Here is an 18,039-nt window from a genome sequence, read left to right on the forward strand (position 1 = left end):
GGGATGGGCCCATAAATTGTGGACCTTGTGTATTCTTTCAGGATGTTCAGCATGCTGATATTGATTACATGGACGCAAGAAAGGACTTCACTTATGATCCAGTAGCTTTCAAGGGCTTCCCTGAGTTTGTTAAAGAATTACACAATAACGGACAGAAACTGGTCATCATTGTGGTATGGGCAGTCCTCTTATACCCACACAGCAGGTCCTTGCTCTTCTTTGTCGTTGAAGCCTCCTCTCCCCACCTCATCCCCAATTTCCAATCTCCTTTCAGTGCCTCTGGCTTAAAGCTAGGTTCCTCACTGTATTTTTCTCCTTCTTAGGATCCTGCCATCTCCAACAACTCTTCCCTAAGTAATCCCTACGGCCCGTATGACAGGGGTTCAGATATGAAGATATGGGTGAATACTTCGGATGGAGTGACTCCACTCATTGGGGAGGTAAATTAATGGGGAAGCTAGGAGCTGGTAGGGGTGCTGTGGCTGTGTTATATGTGCATGAGTGTGTGTGTATATATTTGTTTTGTTTTACATTTTCAGTTATCATATTTGCTGGGGATCGACTTGCCCTTGTGCTTTCATCTCCAAATACCTACCAGCCATCTGAGCTCTTACATAGCAAAGTCCCTTTGAACAATAGATGTAGATACTGAATATTTCCCTCCTCACTCCCCATTTGCTCTTTAGCTGACCACAGTCTGAGTTTTTCCCCCATCCCTCCTCTGACAAATGGCACCAGTTATTTTCAAATTGGCAAATCCAGTGGAACTGTTTCATTCCTTTTCTTACTCAATTTTTCTGTTATCTGACAAGTTTGATTAGTTCATTCTCAAATTTCTATTTGTCCTTTTCTTCCATCAAAGTATTATCTGCTGCTTCACTTCTAATATCTCTGCTGACCTGAGTGCATAGTGTCTGACAGGAAGTGGATAGGAAGACAATAGAAAGAATGATTGATGGTTGGAACATACAACTTGTGATGCATCAGTTGAAATTACACAGTACTCTTCCTCATTTGCTTCCCCTGTGCTCATTCAGTAAAGAATCCACCTGCAATGCAGGAGGCCAGGATTTGATCCCTGGGTCAGGAAGACCCCCTGGAGAAGAAACTGGCAACCCATTCTAGTATTCTTGTCTGGGAAATCCCATGGACAGAGGAGCTTGGTGGTCTATAGTCCATGGGATCTCAAGGGTCGGGCCAGACTTAGTGACTAAACCATGACCATTCCCTCATTTATCATTCCCAGGATTGGGAGTTGAACAGTAACAATGATTTAATCATTTTTTAAAAAAATAACTTCTTTTCTTCAAGTGTCAGTTGACAACTCCTGTTTATTCTAAGTATTTGAAGTGCTTCACATCCTTAATTGAAAATGACCTGTGTCTGGGCAGCTCTGTTTCCACAATCATATTATGAATTCTTTGTAGAGTATTCTACTCTATTTTACTCTGTATTCATTTAACTTTCTCTGATTAATTATTTTCTTTTCTTCCTTCAGGTCTGGCCTGGAAAAACTGTGTTTCCTGATTACACCAACCCTAAGTGCACTGCTTGGTGGACAAATGAATTTGAGCTTTTCCACAGTCAAGTAGAATTTGATGGAATCTGGATTGTGAGTTCTTAACATTTTTTTTCTCTTTCCCTAAAATTAATTTTTATTGTAGTTGCTTTACAGTGCTGTGTTAGTTGCTATTGTACAGCAAAGTGAATCAGCTCTACTTACACATCCCTTCATTTCTGTGTTTCCTCCCCATGTGGGTCATCATAGAGCTCTGAGTAAACTTCCCTGAGCTATACAGTAGGTTCTCAATTATTATCTAGAGTTCTTAACATTCTGTTGAGTAGGCAGCTAACATTCAGACTGTGTATCTCGATGTCACTGAATCATGGAGCACAGGGTCAAGAGGAGGAGAGGAAAGCAAGAGTGGCAGTAATTCTAAGTATTCCCTCTCTTACTATTCAAACAATCTTACCAAGACATGTAGCTCAGACTCAAAAGCAGATTGTTAGAACCGGAAGTAAACTCAGGAATCAGTTCTATCCAAGTCTGTGCGTGCTCAGGGGCTCAGTCGTGTCCGACTCTGTGCAACCCTATGGAGTGTAGTCTGCCAGGATTTTCTGTCTATGGGATTCTCCAGGCAAGAATATTGGAGTGGATCACCATGCCCTCCTCCACGGGATCTTCCTGACCCAGGGACTGAACCTGGGTCTCCTGCATTGCAAGCAGATGCTTTACCATGTGAGCCACCAGGGGAGACATTGTCATTGTCACAAAGTACCTGAACGGTTCAGTGGCTAGCTCAGGGCTCTTTCACTCGGACAAGTTGGATACACCAACCAGAGCCGGAGTACTCAGGTGTGGACAGAACTGTGGCTACAGAAAGGACAAATGTCTCATAGGCTAATAGTGAATGAAAACCAATGCAAAGCAGGAGGTGTTCAACACAATTTAGGGAGCGTTAGCTTTGAAATTCTTTCTATTTATAAGGGAAAGGTAGAAAATGCAAACAGAAGAGCTAAACAGATGAGAAGAGCGAAAACGATATCAACCAAGGGCATCTACTGTCAGTATTTCCGTGTGCATCTTTACAGACCTCTCACTTGCACAGCTGTGGGTACCTGCTTATTCACTCACTCTCTCCGCATATGTTTATATATGCAAATGCATTTATAATGTGTGTATTCATAGCTATATTTGCATATTTTGAGAATGTATCAATATAAGTTGATTTATATGGGATCATATAAATTGAAATATGATTCACCTAATGTTGGGTTGGCTAAAAATTTCATTCAGGTTTTTCTGTAAGATGTTCTGGAAAAACCCAAATGAACCTTTGACCAACCCAATATTTTGAGAAATATTTCAGTTTAAATGATTGAAGACATGTCATTTTGAAGGGATTTTAACAACCTCCTCCACAAAGCCTTCAGTGGGTAGGGAAGACAGGGCAGGAACATCTGTTTCTCTCTTTAACCTAAGGACGTCTTTAGAAAAGAAATATATAGAATTATTTCTCTGAGTCCTTAAAAAAAAAGACACCATCTGTACAACATATGAGGAAATGTTACTCTTTCTTAATAGTTTTTGCTCTTTGTCTTGCAGGATATGAATGAAGTCGCCAACTTCGTGGATGGCTCAGTTTCAGGATGTTCCACGAGCAATCTAAATTATCCCCCATTCACTCCCAGTAAGCGTTGATTAGTTTGATTAAAGTGGCAACACATATCTCATATTTTATATTCATAAGGATAGATATGAACAACCTGCTGAGGCATTTAGTACATAAATTGCATAGAGGAAGGAAAATGTGGGTACTATATAAAGTAAACTAGAGAAGAAAATCAAAACACTCTGCTTTCCTAGATAAGGCATAAATTCCAAAAGGGGCAACCTAGTCCTTCTGCTTACATCTGAGCTGTTTCTAGGGGAGAGTCTAGAGAAGATATGGTACAGAAACCAGAGGCTAGTGGTTAGTTCATTTTGCTCTCAAGTATGGACCCAGACAGGTCAGGGCTTACCAGAGAGAGACCAGATAGCTAGGTTTGGTCTTCAGATGAAGTCAAATCTGATCAAGTCAAGAGAGTAAAGAAGAGATTTGGATGACAGAATGAGAGGAAGCCAGAACCCATGGCTTGGGAGGACAAAGTCAGTGTCAGTGAATAGAATGCTAGAGAGGTCTGATTGAACTTTGACCAATAGAATCTCCTAGGGTGTGGCCCTAGGATCACAGCATTCACTGTATTTTGAAGAAAACTAGAGACTCACAGAGAAATAGTATCTTGATTAAGAAAGGAATAAGCTGCTAGAATTATAGCATCTTTTGAAGACTTCCAATCTGATGAGAAAATAGGAAATTGGAACAAATGAGTCAAGATCAAACAGTGAGGGACTTTGATGGGAGGCTTCATTCTTTTGGTGATAGAAATTACTGATATTTTAGTAATGGAAATATGGGAGTCAAATGGTTTTGGAAATATTGATCTGGCATTATGTGTGCTTCTAATATGAATTAGGAAGTTGATAGATCAGAGGTAAATAAACCATTAAGGAAATGATTGCAATAGTTAAGATCCAAAGTAATTTGGATCTGAACCAGAGTGGTGTGAAGGGAGCAGAGAAGATTGGATGAATAAAAGATAGGTTGGTTGATCATCCTTTACAGTATCTGGTCAACGGAGAGAAGGGAGAGAAATTTATTTTTAATAAACATCTTTGTTCTCGGGCCACTCAGCTAAGTCTGCAGACTTCAGATTTAAATTCAAATCTAACTGGCCCCAGTTACTTCTAAGTGCTTGCTTCTGGTCACATGGGCACCCAGGTGGGAGGATGTGTGTGGGTGTCAAGTCAGCACAGTTGTTTTGCATAACAGAGAAACTCCTGCGGGTGTATATAGCTCCCTGATTGTGCAGGGTGATGTATGGCCACTTCCGGGATGGCCACACAATTGCCTGCTCAGGGAGCCGCCATGTCTGGTGATAGTCGAGAAACGGGGAATGTGTAGCTCAGGCTCTCATTGGCCGAATGCTCTTTCGTCGCAGAAATCCTGGATGGGTACCTGTTTAGCAAGAGCATCTGCATGGATGCAGTGCAGCACTGGGGACGGCAGTACGACATCCACAATCTGTACGGCTACTCCATGGCGATCGCCACTGCAGAGTAAGGCCGTCATCGCTGTGGGCTCAATACAGATCAGATTCTGAGTCCTGTTAGATTCCAGGTGCTACTGTGTTATTTTGTATAACTTGGTAAGATAAGTAAGGCTGTTATTATTGAATGAATGAGGAAAATCCTGGGCATGTAGGGAAGAAAGTGAAAGTGCAAGTCATTCAGTCGTGTCGACTCTTTGCAACCCCATGGACTATACAGTCCATGAAATTCCCCAGGCCAGAATACTGGAGTGGGTAGCCTTTCCCTTCTCCAGGGGATCTTCCCAACCCAGGGATCGAACCCAGGTCTCCTGCATTGCAGGTGGATTCTTTACCAGATGAACCATAAGGGAAACCCAAGAATACTGGAGTGGGTAGCCTATCCTTTCTCCAGCAGATCTTCCCAACCCAGGAATTGAACTGGGGTTTCCTGCATTGCGGCAGATTCTTTACCAACTGAGCTATCAGGGAAACCCATAGGGAAGAAGGAAGCTAAAAAATATTATGGAATGTATATAATGAAAGAAAGAATGAATACATGCATGAATGAAAAGTTGGGAGAAAGAAAGAGAAGTAACCTGACCAAGGTCAAACAGCTAATAAATTGTAAAAGCAAAATTTGGACTCATTTTTGCATGAGTCCAAGGTTTCATGTATTTTCCTCTCTGCCATACTCTATAGTCTGGTGTATAGACGGTTAAGTAACTTACAGACTTCATACGCTTTGGGATTTTAGGTACCAGATCAGTATCCTTTTACTGAAATTTGATTTTATGGAGTTAATGAAGTACTGCTGCTGCTGCTGCTAAGTCACTTCAGTCGTGTCCAACTCTGTGTGACCCCATAGACGGCAGCCCACCAGGCTCCCCCGTCCCTGGGATTCTCCAGGCGAGAACACTGGAGTGGGTTGCCATTTCCTTCTCCAATTAATGAAGTACATAAAATGTCTAAAACAAAACAAAATATAAGCATACCCAATGGGGCAGTCTGCTCCCAATAGCAAATCCAGCCCTACAGGAGAGAACTAGAAGAAAAGAGTAGGGTATTAACTTGAGAGCTTCAGTATCATCACATTAACCTCTGGGCTAAGACTCACTAAGGTCACACACTGACTCCCTCTCTCCCTTTCTAGAACTGTCAAGACTGTGTTCCCCAACAAGAGAAGCCTCATTTTAACCCGTTCTACATTTGCGGGTTCTGGCAAGTTCGCAGCCCACTGGTTAGGAGACAATGCAGCCACCTGGAATGATCTTCGATGGTCCATCGCTGGCATGCTTGAGTTCAACCTTTTTGGTATCCCAATGGTGAGTCCACATGCCAGTCCCCAGAATGCCTCATTCTAGACGGTTTCCAAATGATAAATCTCCCCTCCCCTGCCCTCTCTGGCCCAGGATTAAGTGTCTGGTGAGCATTGCTTCATCTACATTAGTATGATACTGATACCATGATAATCTTTCCTGTACTGCCTTATAAAATAGACCCTTGATACCACCTTGAAGTGGTATCGTTGGAAATTTTTTTTTTTAATAAAGTACAACGTACATATGAAAAAGTGCACATATCCATAAGGTTACAGATGATGATTTTCACAAACGAAACACATCTGTGTATTTTACACCCAAATGAGGAAGCACAACACTATCAGTATCCTAGAGATGGCTTTGGGATCTTTCAGTTAAATTCGACATATCTATTTATTGAGCTTTTACTCTGAGTAAAGTATTGAGCTAGATGTACCTGGAGAGAAACATAAATATAGTAATGGAAAAACTTTCCTTCCCTCCCCCCCAAGTTTATACACAAGCACACACACATAATTATGGCAAGCTAGGGTAAAAGTGCCAACAGAAACATATAATTTAAATGTTAAAAGAAATCCCCAGAAAGGGAATTTTCAACTCTAATAAGATAACAAGAAACAAGGGGAGTCATGGGAAGGAGTCAATAGTCACTTCATATAGAAGATGGCACTTGAGTTTAACCTTAAATGTGGGTATGTTTATCAGACTGATGGTTAGGGGAGATCATTTTAAGACTGAGAATCAAACTTGAACAAGACCAGCAAGAGGGAGCATTTGATGTATCTGTCAGGATGGGCACACAGGACTGGAATGAGAAATGATACTGGAAAGGAGGTGGGTTGGAGCCAGTTATCATGGGGATGAGCAGCAGGAGACCCTGGAAATTTTTGAATACTTGAATGACCTGATCAGATTTAGCCATTGGAAAATTAATTTGCCAGTGCTGTGGTCAAAGTGATAATATCAACAGTATTTCTAGTTATTATTCACCAAAAAGCTATTGTGCGTCACATGTTTTACTTACCTTACATCATCTCATTTACTAAAACCCTAGAGTGCCCACTTTAATAAAATGAGGAAACCGAGGCACAGAGGGTTGAGTAACTCATTTGGAGTCACCTGAGTAAGGAGTGGATGCGGGACACGGCCCAGTTCCATCACACTGCATTCGCCTTCTCAGGAAGAGGTCAGCCAAGTTCGGTTGGCAGGTCTCCGGTAGAAAGCAAAGCCCAGGAGCAGGGGGCAGCAATGGAAGTGAGGTCCACACGCTGTCACTGTCTGTGTGTCCTTCCAGGTGGGTGCTGACATATGTGGCTTTCTACTGGATACTTCTGAAGAGCTCTGCAGACGGTGGATGCAGCTGGGAGCGTTCTATCCATTTTCCAGGAATCACAATGGCCAAGGCTACAAGGCAAGTCAGTCTCTCAAGAGATATGATCAAAACAGACTTGGCATTCAGTAGGACTGGATCTACCTGCATCCTTACCTGGAAATCTGTTGAGCCAGCTTCCTCCCTGGTGCTTCACTTAGGCTAACTGGGACCATTGTTTGCAATTGACCAGAACTCCTGATGTGCCATTAAAATGCTCTGTTGCTGTGGCCTCTGCTATTTCTGCTGCAGCAGTCAAAGAAATGGCGAGTCTGTGAAGGTTTTCAATCAAACCTCTAGACACGTTATCTATGTTACTCATCTTGAATTAAAATAAGGAAATACTTCAAAGTTATTTAAATGGTAGTCTACCCAGACTGCAGAGCTTCCCCAACGACTCAGCAGAAAAGAATCCGCCTGCCAATGCAGGAGACATGACTCGGTCAGATCCCTGGGCCGGGAAGATCCCCTGGAGCAGGAAATGGCAACCCACTTCAGTATTCTTGGCCTGGAAAAAAATCCCATGGACAGAGGAGCCCTGGGGTTGCAGAGTCAGACATGACTGAGCAACTAAGGAAGCATGCACTGCCGAGAGAGCACCCCTAGAATGAACGAGGGGGAGGCATTGCAGGGTGAAGAGTGGCCACTTACTGGGTGGAATGAATTCCCTTTTCTCAACCCTATTGCTCAGAAGCAAAGTTGCAAGGTAGCTCCAGGTCTGGCAGGAATAAAACTCTTAGTTATGATGAACGGAGTCTGATTTCTGCAGATCCTTCTGAGGTAGGAGGTAGATGGGCTCCAGGCTGGGCATTTATAACTAGCCTCCTGTTTACATTTTCTGAGGAAGGAGACACGTGGACTCCAGGCTAGGTATTTACAACCTAGGCTCGGTATTTACAGGCTAGGTATTTGCAGCCTCCGATTTGCACTTTGAGATAGAAAGAAAAAAAAAAACAACCAACAAGAACAGGGTAAATAGTCAGACTTGGGGCACTTTAAGATAACTGTCATGGCAGGAACAGCAAGGCGTCAAACCTTGCATGAGTAAAAGATCAAGGTCCTTTCCCCTCCTTGGGGCAAGGGAAACACTGCACATGTGCGGGAAGGCTCCTTGGGGATCAAAAAGGAGGGGGTACCCCCCCAGAATAGGTGATGCTAAGGCCCTACATAGGACTGGACTTTTTCCCCATCTTGGGAAAAAGTTGCACATGCATGTTGGAGAGGGCCCTAGGGCAGGTCAGAGGTGGAAAAAGAAACTAGACAGTTGGCCAAAGGTAAACAAAGACCCAGAAGAACTGCCCCATATAAATGACTTAACCACCTCTTGACTCAGCCCCTCCTCAATCCGGGGAGTGGCGGGGTGGTGGGGTATCCCACACCCTTTGTACCCAGGTATGCCTCCCTGCCCTGCTTCTGTCTTAACTAAACAGACTGTTTCTCTGTGTGCGCTCACACTTGTGCTGTCTCTAATAATAAGCTTTGCACCTGCTTTTACGGTTTGCCTCCTTGAAACATTCTTGCTTTCAAACAGAGGCAAGAGCTTGGGAAAATTTGGTTCTTGCCTCTAACCCTTGCTGGTCTAGTGGCTAGGATTCCTGGTTTTCATTCAGGTCACCCAGTTTGAATTCCTGAGCGGGGAACTCACTGTTTACTGCCACTTCTCCAAGATCAAAACCAGATGACAACTACCACCTCTTGTTTCTTCCCAGGCCCAGGATCCAGCCTCCTTTGGCACTGACTCGCTGCTGTTGAATTCCTCCAGGCACTACCTGACCATCCGCTATACCCTACTGCCCTATCTCTACACCCTCTTCTACCGTGCTCACAGCCGTGGGGACACCGTGGCCAGGCCCCTTCTGCATGAGTAAGTTCATCTAGTCCACAGGAATTTTATCAATACAACTGGGTGAAACTGACTGCATCATCAAATGGAAGCGGGGGAATTAAAACAATCCAGTTAATCAGATATATTTTTTTTCAACTTGACTAATCATTTGGCATTTGCAAGTCTATTACTGCCTATATATCAATGCTATTTTAGGTATATTTAAGTGTTATAGCCTTATCCCTTTGGGAGCAAGAAGTGTTCTAAAAGTCATGGGAGTTGGGGTCTTTGTTTTCCCAACTAACTCCATACCTTAGGCAAATCGTTTAAGTTCTTTCATCCTTAGCTTCTTTGTAAGTGAAAGTCTCTTAGTCATGTCCCAGTCTTTGTGACCCCGTGGACCATACAGTCCATGGAATTCTCCAGGCCAGAATACTGGAGTGGGTAGCCTTTCCCTTCTCCAGGGGATCTTCCCAACCCGGGGATGGAACTCAGGTCTCCCACATTGTGGGCAGATTCTTCACCCGCTGAGCCACAAGGGAAGCAAGTGTCCCCTACCTCTGGTATCTAACGCCTGATGATCTGAAGTGGAGCTGATGTAATAATGATAAAAATAAAGTGCACAATAAATGTAACGTGTTTGAATCATCCTGGGCTCTAGGAATGAGCCTGTCATTTACACACCGATAAGAATACTACTATGCAAGATTTCCAGAAATCAGAATTTTTATCTTCACCCGATGAGTATCTAATTTGACTCTAACAAAGAGCACTTCTAAGAGACTCTTCTTAAAACTGGTCACTTAGTATGAACTGATGCCTCAACAGATTAGCCAGCAGGTATCTCTGGGGTCTTCAGGCAATCCTGTTTTTGGGCTGGAAGCAGCTGTGAGGAAATACATGCGGGATAGAGATTTGTACTAGGAGAGGGTGTGTCCTTGCTTCCGAGATGATGCTGTGGGGCCCTCTAGTGGCTGCAGAATGAGTAGCTCTGTGGTGGGGTTGGAGTTCTCCTGAGTGGCCCCAGCAGAATCAGGAGAAGGAAGCTGTGTTTACAAACTGAGGATTGAGATGATGCTGGGAAGCTAATGTGGAGCTAGCCAGCTTGAGACAGAGGCTGTGGTTTAGGTGGGGACCCTGCCTCAACTGGCCTTCCCAGGTAGCTCAGTGGGTAAAGAATTTGCCTGCAGCACAGGAGATGTGGGAGATTCGGGTTCATTCCCTGATTCAGGAAGATCCCCTGGAGGAGGGCATGGCAACCCACTCCAGTGTTTTTGCCTGGAGAATTGCATGGACAGAGGAGCCTGGCGGGCTACAGTCCACAGGGTGGCAAAGAGTCGGACACGACTAAAGCGACCCACAAAAATAGAGATATTAGGTTGAACTAGTGTTTGCTGTTAATTACATCAAAGCTTCAGTTTGGACATAGAATTCAACCAGTTTTATTGATTGGCTTCTAAGTGATTCATTCTAACAGTTTTGGGCACAGATGTTCTGAAAGCCAAGTACCTGGATATTGGAGGATATACTTGCTGGTAATCAATGGGGACATCTTTGTGGTCTATATTGGTCACATCACATAAAAAGAAAAACAGAATCTAGGTCTCATTTATTAAAATTAACAGAATAATTTTACACTCTACAAATAAAGAGACTTTTTTCTTGTCAAAATCAAAACACAGTTAATTCCCTTATGTTTCTGACATTTTAGGCCCTCAGGCATTATATTATTAAAATATATATATTCTTGTGGGTAAGGTTTTGCTATCTCCTGGAATTCCATATTAAAACGCAGGTATCCTAAAAGAGAAAAGAGTAAAGTTTTTAATTGTTTTTTTTTTTTTTTGGAGGGAGCCAGATCCAATTTGGAGTGATTGGATCCACTCCATTTTGGAGTGATCAGATCCAATTCTTTTTGGATAGTCAGCTGAAGTTTTCAAATATCTAGCTTATTTTATTTTTGAAGGGAGATATGGCAAATAGAATTATATCCTGGAATCTGCCCAGCACAAGTACTGAAATAGTAATTTCTTTCCAAATTGGGGGAAGCATAGAAGGGTACAGAGGTTGGAAAATTGGGTCTGCCTGCAGAAGTGGGGGGAGGGTTAAGGATTGAATAGGGGTCACAAAATGATTGGGAGAATTTGCCTCAGGCAGGGAGCCAGCAGGTTTTAGACAGGCTTGGGGGAGAGCCTGGCCCAAATCTCAGGGAAGATTTCTCTGTGTCTAGGTTCTACCAGGACAGCAACACCTGGGATGTATACCAACAGTTTTTATGGGGGCCCGGCCTCCTCATTACTCCAGTCCTGGATGAGGCAAGTGTTCCCACAGAGTAACCATGGGCATCTCTGCTTTTGTTCCTGCTAACTCCAAACTCCTCTCTTCTTGCAACCGTGTATCTTCTTCCTATTCCCAAACCCTTTCCAACATCTGTGGCTGGGGCAGCCTTAAAGGCAGTGTGCTGGAGTTTGGGGAAGATGGGTACACATTTTTGTCTCTAGGAGTCTTTTGTCCTTGACCAAGTTTCCAATCAGTGTAGAAGCATCTCCGGGTGACTCTGGGATCAAGAATGGTCCTGTGCATTGTCAGACTCGCCTGGCAGATCGTAACTTGCTCCGTGATGGAGAGACAGGATGGAGCAGTGCCCTAGCACTCATTCTAAGGTCAGGCTGACCTGGGTGTCTGTTGTCACTTCTGCCACTTGGCACCAGTGACATCCGGGGGAAATGACATGCTAGTTTCTCAGCTGTGAAGTGAGATAATAGCCCGTATCATTGGGGACTATTGGGAAGGTTAAATGCAGTATACAGTGTAAACCTGGAACTGTTTTCTTATCGCAACGTGTTTTCAGTATTCTTCTTCCTAATGTGGTTCCACCTGGGATTTTTCTTTGAGTTGCCAAGTTATCACCTCTATTAGAAGAAAATCACGAGTTGATAACAGAGAAAAGAAAGGCCATGTATGCATTCTCAGTACATGTTTAAGAAGTTCCCTAGGGAATGCTAAGAAATCCATTTTTTTCTCCTTCAGAGGCTGGGCCATGAATGACAAGATTTTGTTTTAATTTCAGGGTGCAGAGAAAGTGACCGCATACATGCCTGATGCTGTCTGGTATGACTATGAGACTGTAAGTAGCTTTGACTTTTCTCCACTCTTCAAGCTGCATAGACAGGACACCTCTAGCCGGAGAGAAACATCTATCCATGTACTGAGGAATGTTCCTGCCGTGCTTCCAGTAGTAGTTTCACAGCAGAGTCAATAAAGTGAGCCTAGGTCACTTCACATCAGTCCTGATGAAATATGAAAAAGATACTTCCATGTACTTTATTCAGCAATAAAATATTGATGGAAGTAGAATGTCTCATGGGCAAACACTGGGGCCAGTAGACAATTTGAGCCTGGATTTGAGTCAGTTTCTTATTTAGCATGGTCAGTTCCCGCCATGTACGTCAAATAGCCTCAGCAAGACATTGTATTCCCCCAAGCCCTCAACAGATTCCAGAAACTCTCGCTCTTAAATTCTTTCCCTTTTCTTGTTTGATTGCCTGGCTAGACAGCAATTCAGCTAGGTGGGAGAAGGAGACAGATGTAGGCAAGTCAGCATGGGGTTAAGAGGTGACCTGTGCATGCCAACGTATTTGAGTTGTCTGTGTGCCTCAGGGGGGCCAAGTGAGATGGAGGAAGCAAAAAGTGGAGATGGAACTTCCTGGAGACAAAATTGGACTTCACCTGCGAGGAGGCTACATCTTCCCCACACAGCAGCCAGCCACGACCACGGTGGCCAGGTACAGTGCGGCCAAGGGTTTCCTTATAAGAGGGGGAGGCTGACAAACCTGGTCATTTCTGTTCCCATCTGTTGTCCATGTAGAAGAGGCTGATGCATTGCATGGACTGTGGGGAGGAAGGGCATTTGTGTGCTCATGTGTGTATGTGTGTGAGGCCATCAAATTCTGTCCCTAGATTTCCCTTGGCCTCTTCTGGAGAAGCTGTGATTTTGAGCTGCATCCAGATGGATTTTGAAAGACCCAGATCCCTGTCCTTCCTTAACCCCTCTGACTTTCTCCTCGAAACATACTGACGTTTGCGGTGGTGAACCTTTCTAGTTTCCCTAGGACCATTTCAGTTTTAGCCCTGAAAGTCTCATGTTTTGGGGAACATCTCAATTCCAGCTAAAGGAGGTCTGTTGATCACCCCACCTGCCTTAATTGGACCATCATTCCACTGTGCTATGCTCCTGACACCACATTTCTAGGGATTTGGGTCCATTTCCACTCCCCTATAATTTCAGTTTCCTGTTCCTTTCTTCCCATGAGCCATTTCTTGTGATGCAAAACAGCGTTCAAAAATTACTTCCTGTGCAGTTCAAATCTCCTTCATGTCACTACTTTCTCCTTGATGATTTCGATTCTCAAACAATACATTCCATCTGATACTAAGGAGGCGCATATTTGTATTCATGTCTCTAAATTATTAGCTTATTAGCTTTTAATAGACAGGGAATTTTTTGGAGGTTAGGAATCCGTTTCTTTTGAACCTTCCTTCCTACCATAATTTTTCGAATTTTGACTTTGTAATACTGATGGAAAATATTTATACACCCAGTACCACCTGCTTTCTTTTTCTTTATTCAGCTTTATGCTGTTCTGCATACTGATACCAAAACTGTCTTTCCAAAATGAGGATCTTAATTTATTGCTTCCCAGGTTAAATTCCAAAATCTGTCATTAGCAGAGTGTTGAAGGCCACATAATCTGGTTTCAAGTTAACAAACGTGTCTCCTGACACATCTTGCTACTTTTAGACTAGCAATGCCAAAAATCTTGTTATTCTCCAAACATACTCGTCTCTTTCCCAGCCTTTGGGCTTCTCTATTTATTGTCCTTCTCAACATTCTTTGCCTGATACATTCTTAATGATCTTTCAAATTAAACTCAGATTTCTTCTGTGAGAAATCCTCCCCCTAAACTCCAGCAGAGGGAGTGCTGCTACTTGCAGCTTTCTGCTTATTATTTATACTTTCTTGCTGCTTAGCTAATTTTTTTCCCTTCTTAACATTGTAAAGTATTTCAATCATAGTTACTTTATAATTTGCAACTGAGATTTCTATCCTCTAAAATTCTTAGTAGACTCTGCTAATAAATCTCATTAGTTGCTTTTGCCATCTATCTTTCATGCTGGCTAGTTGCCTTATGTGTTTAGTAATTTTTTTTGTTTTTCAAATGCAGTGACTGCAAGGATCCAATTATAGGTCTCATTCTTTGAGAGATGATTAGCCTTCTTTTTGGTTGCAAACCAGGGTTGCTGTCACTTTGGGTTTCACATTAGCACCCTTTAAGGATCAGGTGTCTAATTTATCTAGAGCCAAGTAGAATTTTAGTGGATGAGTCCTTCAGGCTATTGGCTTCCCAGGTGGCCCAGTGGTAAAGAATCTGCCTGCCAATGCTGGAGATTGCAGGAGATGTGAGTTCGATCTCTGGATCAGGAAGATCCCCTGGAGTAGGAAATGGCAACCCACTCCAGTATTCTAGCCTGGGAAATCCCATGGACAGAGGAGCCTGGCAGGCTATAGTCCATGGGGTCACAAAGAGTTGGACATGACTGAGCAACTAAGCATGCACGTATGCCTTCAGAGTATACGGCATCCTCCAGGATATCTAGGCCACCATGCTGCTAGAAGTATCAGTATGGACTCCTGTAAGGATTTTAACTTTTGTGCCACTCAACTTTCTGCTTTGATTATTTGGTAAATATGTTTAATCTTTCTTATAATATTTAAGGTCATTAGTGGAGCTGTGGTCTGTTTGGTCTTGTATCTCTTGGACTTCCTAGCATTGAAAGCTACTCAGTACATGTGTGTTAAATGAGAGCAGGTGACTTTGTTGATAATGGAATCTGGCTTGCACAGGGCACTGTGGAAGGCTGAACTGTGAAAGAATACAATAGGGGATGTAAGGGGTGCAACAGGAGCCAGAAATTGGGAGGTGGTTTAGGGGAGGATGAAATAGGGAGAGATTTCAAATGCAGTTTCTCTTCCTTTCTCTGTCTCTATGTCCATATATTTCAGCATCTTTTGAGTGGTTTCTCGTATTTCATTTTCTAAGTTGGGGTCCCCAATCTCCATGATCTAATGCCTGATGATCTGAGGTGGAGCTGATGTAGTAGCAATAAAAATAAAGTACACAGTAAATATAATGTGCTTGAATCATCCCAAAACCGCCTGTCTCACTCCTGGTCCATGGAAATGTTGTCTTCCATAAAATTGGTCCCTGGTGCCAAAATGGTTGAGGACTGCTGTTCTAAGTTATGTAGCAAATAATTAGAATGTTTCCTTTTTCTGTCTCAAAATGAACTGAAAATAAATAATCAGATTAGGAAAATTGCCCTCATACAGATGGATTCTATTGTATTTTCTTGGTTTCTGAGTCAACGTGGTTCTTAGGCAGGGAAAAAATATGTCCTTCTGACTTCAGTAAATGCTTCCCCTGCATGTATCAGCTATAAAATGATTAGACTGAACCAGTTATCATCTAGGATTTCTCTTCTAATAGTCTGTATTCAAAATAATAACAGCATTAACAACTTTTATTGTAGCTACTGTAGCAATTCCGGTGATTAAATTCTTGCCTCCTACATAGATGTTTGTCGCTAATGTTTGGGGTATTTCTGTCTCCTGTGACACTCGTGATTCTGGAAAATGATGCCCCTGTAGATTTTGCCTTTGTGCCTGAAGATGAGCAGAGCCATCTGCTGCTAGGAACCTTTCCCACTTGAAATCTGATGGAATCCTTCACAGCTCATTTAGCAAAATTCTTTGAGCCCCAAGTCTTTGCCTCTCACATAAATCTTGTTTCCTGCAGTCGACGGAACCCTCTCAGTCTAATTATTGCCCTGGATGAGAACAAAGAAGCAAAAGGCGAACTTTTCTGGGATGACGGGGAAACGAAAGGTGAGCTTCACATTGGGGTTTCCAGACCTGCATCTTTTGAGTTTCTCCTGCAGCTCATTCAGTGGTGGGAGACATCTCACCAGGCACTGTAGCGTTAATCACTCAAGAGAAGAAGTCTGGCTTTGGTTGTGCAGTTTAGGAATAGCGGTAGATGAAAGAATGGTAGATGTTTTCCTTGGATGGAAGGAAAACTCCCCTCCACCTCTTAGAATTCTCCCACTGGCCAGCTATATTGTATATATAGGCTCTCATTTGATTGTCAATTGGCCCCTGAAATATGTTTCCAAGGCTGTTTCTGCCCTTCAGTGCATTTTCCTTCACCCCAAAGGCTTATGAAAAGCATGGATGACATGTAAAACATGCCCATGCTAGTGAAGTGGTGAGGAGACACTTTTCTAGCACACCTGCATCTATCCCTACTTCTCAGCTCATTTGCCTGTCTCTAGTACACTAAGAACTCTTGTGGCTCAAGCTTAGGAAGCAGATTCACTGGAGGCATATGCTTTGGAAGCACTTGGGAGGGAACCTTTCCAAGGTTAAGGTAGGGAGGAAAAGAGAAAACAGTGGCTCAGCCTTGGAAACTCTTATCTATAATCTGTCATCCTCAACGTGAAGCTCTGTTACTGAGTCCAAGCTTGCTCTGCTCGCCACATGACAGGCCATTAAATTGGAGACAAGGTGTTGAGGCAAAGAATAAGGACTTTATTCAGAAAATTGGCACACGGAGAAGATGGCAGACTAATATCTCAAAATAACCACATATCAAGGTCTGGATGTCAGGTTCTTTTATAGATTAGAGGGAGGAGGTGAAGAAGTCAAAAGGTCCTAAGTCTTGCACTTATCCCCAGGAACGGCCAGTCTCGGAGAGGGGGTATGTTAATTTCTTCCTTCCTGCAGCTGTTCACAGGCAGATAGGGTAAGGATGTCTTCCTGAACAAAGGCACTTTGGTTTAACATTCAGGGGTAGGGGCAGGGATCCCTGAGGCAGGCCATTATGTATAGACAGTATCTTTTTAGTGAACAAAAGCAATGGGAAACAGAGGTTAAAGTAAAAGAAACAGATTCAACACGTAGTCAGGTTTTCTTCTTCCCTGTAACAGCTTCAAGGAGCACCGGAATGAAATCCGTTTTTCTGTATTGGGCAAGCCAAAGTCTGACTTGCCCATGTCTCTCTTTCAGATACTGTGGCCAACAACGTTTATCTGTTATGTGAGTTCTCCGTCACCCAAGTGAGTAGTATATTTTTATGAATCTTAAGTGTGAGCTTTGGTCTGATGATTAGCTCCTATCTGTTTGTGTATATGTGTAATTGTAGCTTCATTTATGACAATAGGGGGACACATTTCTGTTTATGACTTAATGTCCAATAATTGGATTATCTATGTTAGTAAAAAAAGGCAATGATACAGGTAAATCAAAGCAGTCAGTCTTTTTAAATGAATTTTCAAAAAATTCCTTCGTGTGTGTATGTGTTTCTTTCACCCTCCTCCTCCCCGCTTCAGGGGAAAAATAAGTTTGTATTTGAGCACATATTAGTAGAGACAACTAAGAAGCATTCAGGGCCATTTGGGTAGCTGGTCTAGGATAGACTCTTTGAGTGACTGGAGAATCTGTGTATTCAAGGCAGATATTTGTGTTTAATTGTTTTGCAGAACCGCCTGGAGGTTAAGATTTTGCAATCAACCTACACAGACCCCAATAATTTAGCATTTAAAGAAATTAAAATCCTTGGAACCCAGAAGCCTAACAGCATTGCAGTGAAACAGAATGGTGTTCCAATTGAAGTTTCTCCGAATGTCACTTACGATTCTAACCTACAGGTAAATAGCTTAGATGTTCCTTCTTGCCAAGGTTGCATTGGTTTCTAAAGGACCAGGGCACACTGAAGTCAGAAGTGGGGAAGTCAGAGGGTTAGGATAGAAACAAATAAAAGAGGGAGCCAGAGCTG

At 42.9% G+C, this 18,039-nt stretch overlaps 1 protein-coding gene across 3 annotated transcripts in view; it reads left to right on the forward strand.

Moving 5' to 3' along the window:
- Nucleotides 1-18,039, forward strand: part of MGAM (maltase-glucoamylase) — a 198,121-nt gene that overhangs the window by 39,645 nt on the left and 140,437 nt on the right. For all 3 annotated transcript variants that reach the window (XM_043873136.1, XM_043873137.1, XM_043873135.1), the window contains exons 11-24: nt 42-173; nt 324-440; nt 1,499-1,612; nt 3,107-3,191; nt 4,543-4,660; nt 5,783-5,954; nt 7,246-7,362; nt 9,030-9,184; nt 11,376-11,460; nt 12,216-12,272; nt 12,806-12,930; nt 16,003-16,091; nt 17,271-17,320; nt 17,744-17,911. In XM_043873136.1, the coding sequence (XP_043729071.1) occupies nt 42-173; nt 324-440; nt 1,499-1,612; nt 3,107-3,191; nt 4,543-4,660; nt 5,783-5,954; nt 7,246-7,362; nt 9,030-9,184; nt 11,376-11,460; nt 12,216-12,272; nt 12,806-12,930; nt 16,003-16,091; nt 17,271-17,320; nt 17,744-17,911 (1,584 nt within the window). The remainder of the gene's footprint in view (nt 1-41; nt 174-323; nt 441-1,498; nt 1,613-3,106; nt 3,192-4,542; nt 4,661-5,782; nt 5,955-7,245; nt 7,363-9,029; nt 9,185-11,375; nt 11,461-12,215; nt 12,273-12,805; nt 12,931-16,002; nt 16,092-17,270; nt 17,321-17,743; nt 17,912-18,039) is intronic.

Source organism: Cervus elaphus, chromosome 18 (genome assembly GCF_910594005.1).
Source record: "Cervus elaphus chromosome 18, mCerEla1.1, whole genome shotgun sequence".
NCBI classification, from domain to species: domain Eukaryota; kingdom Metazoa; phylum Chordata; class Mammalia; order Artiodactyla; family Cervidae; genus Cervus; species Cervus elaphus.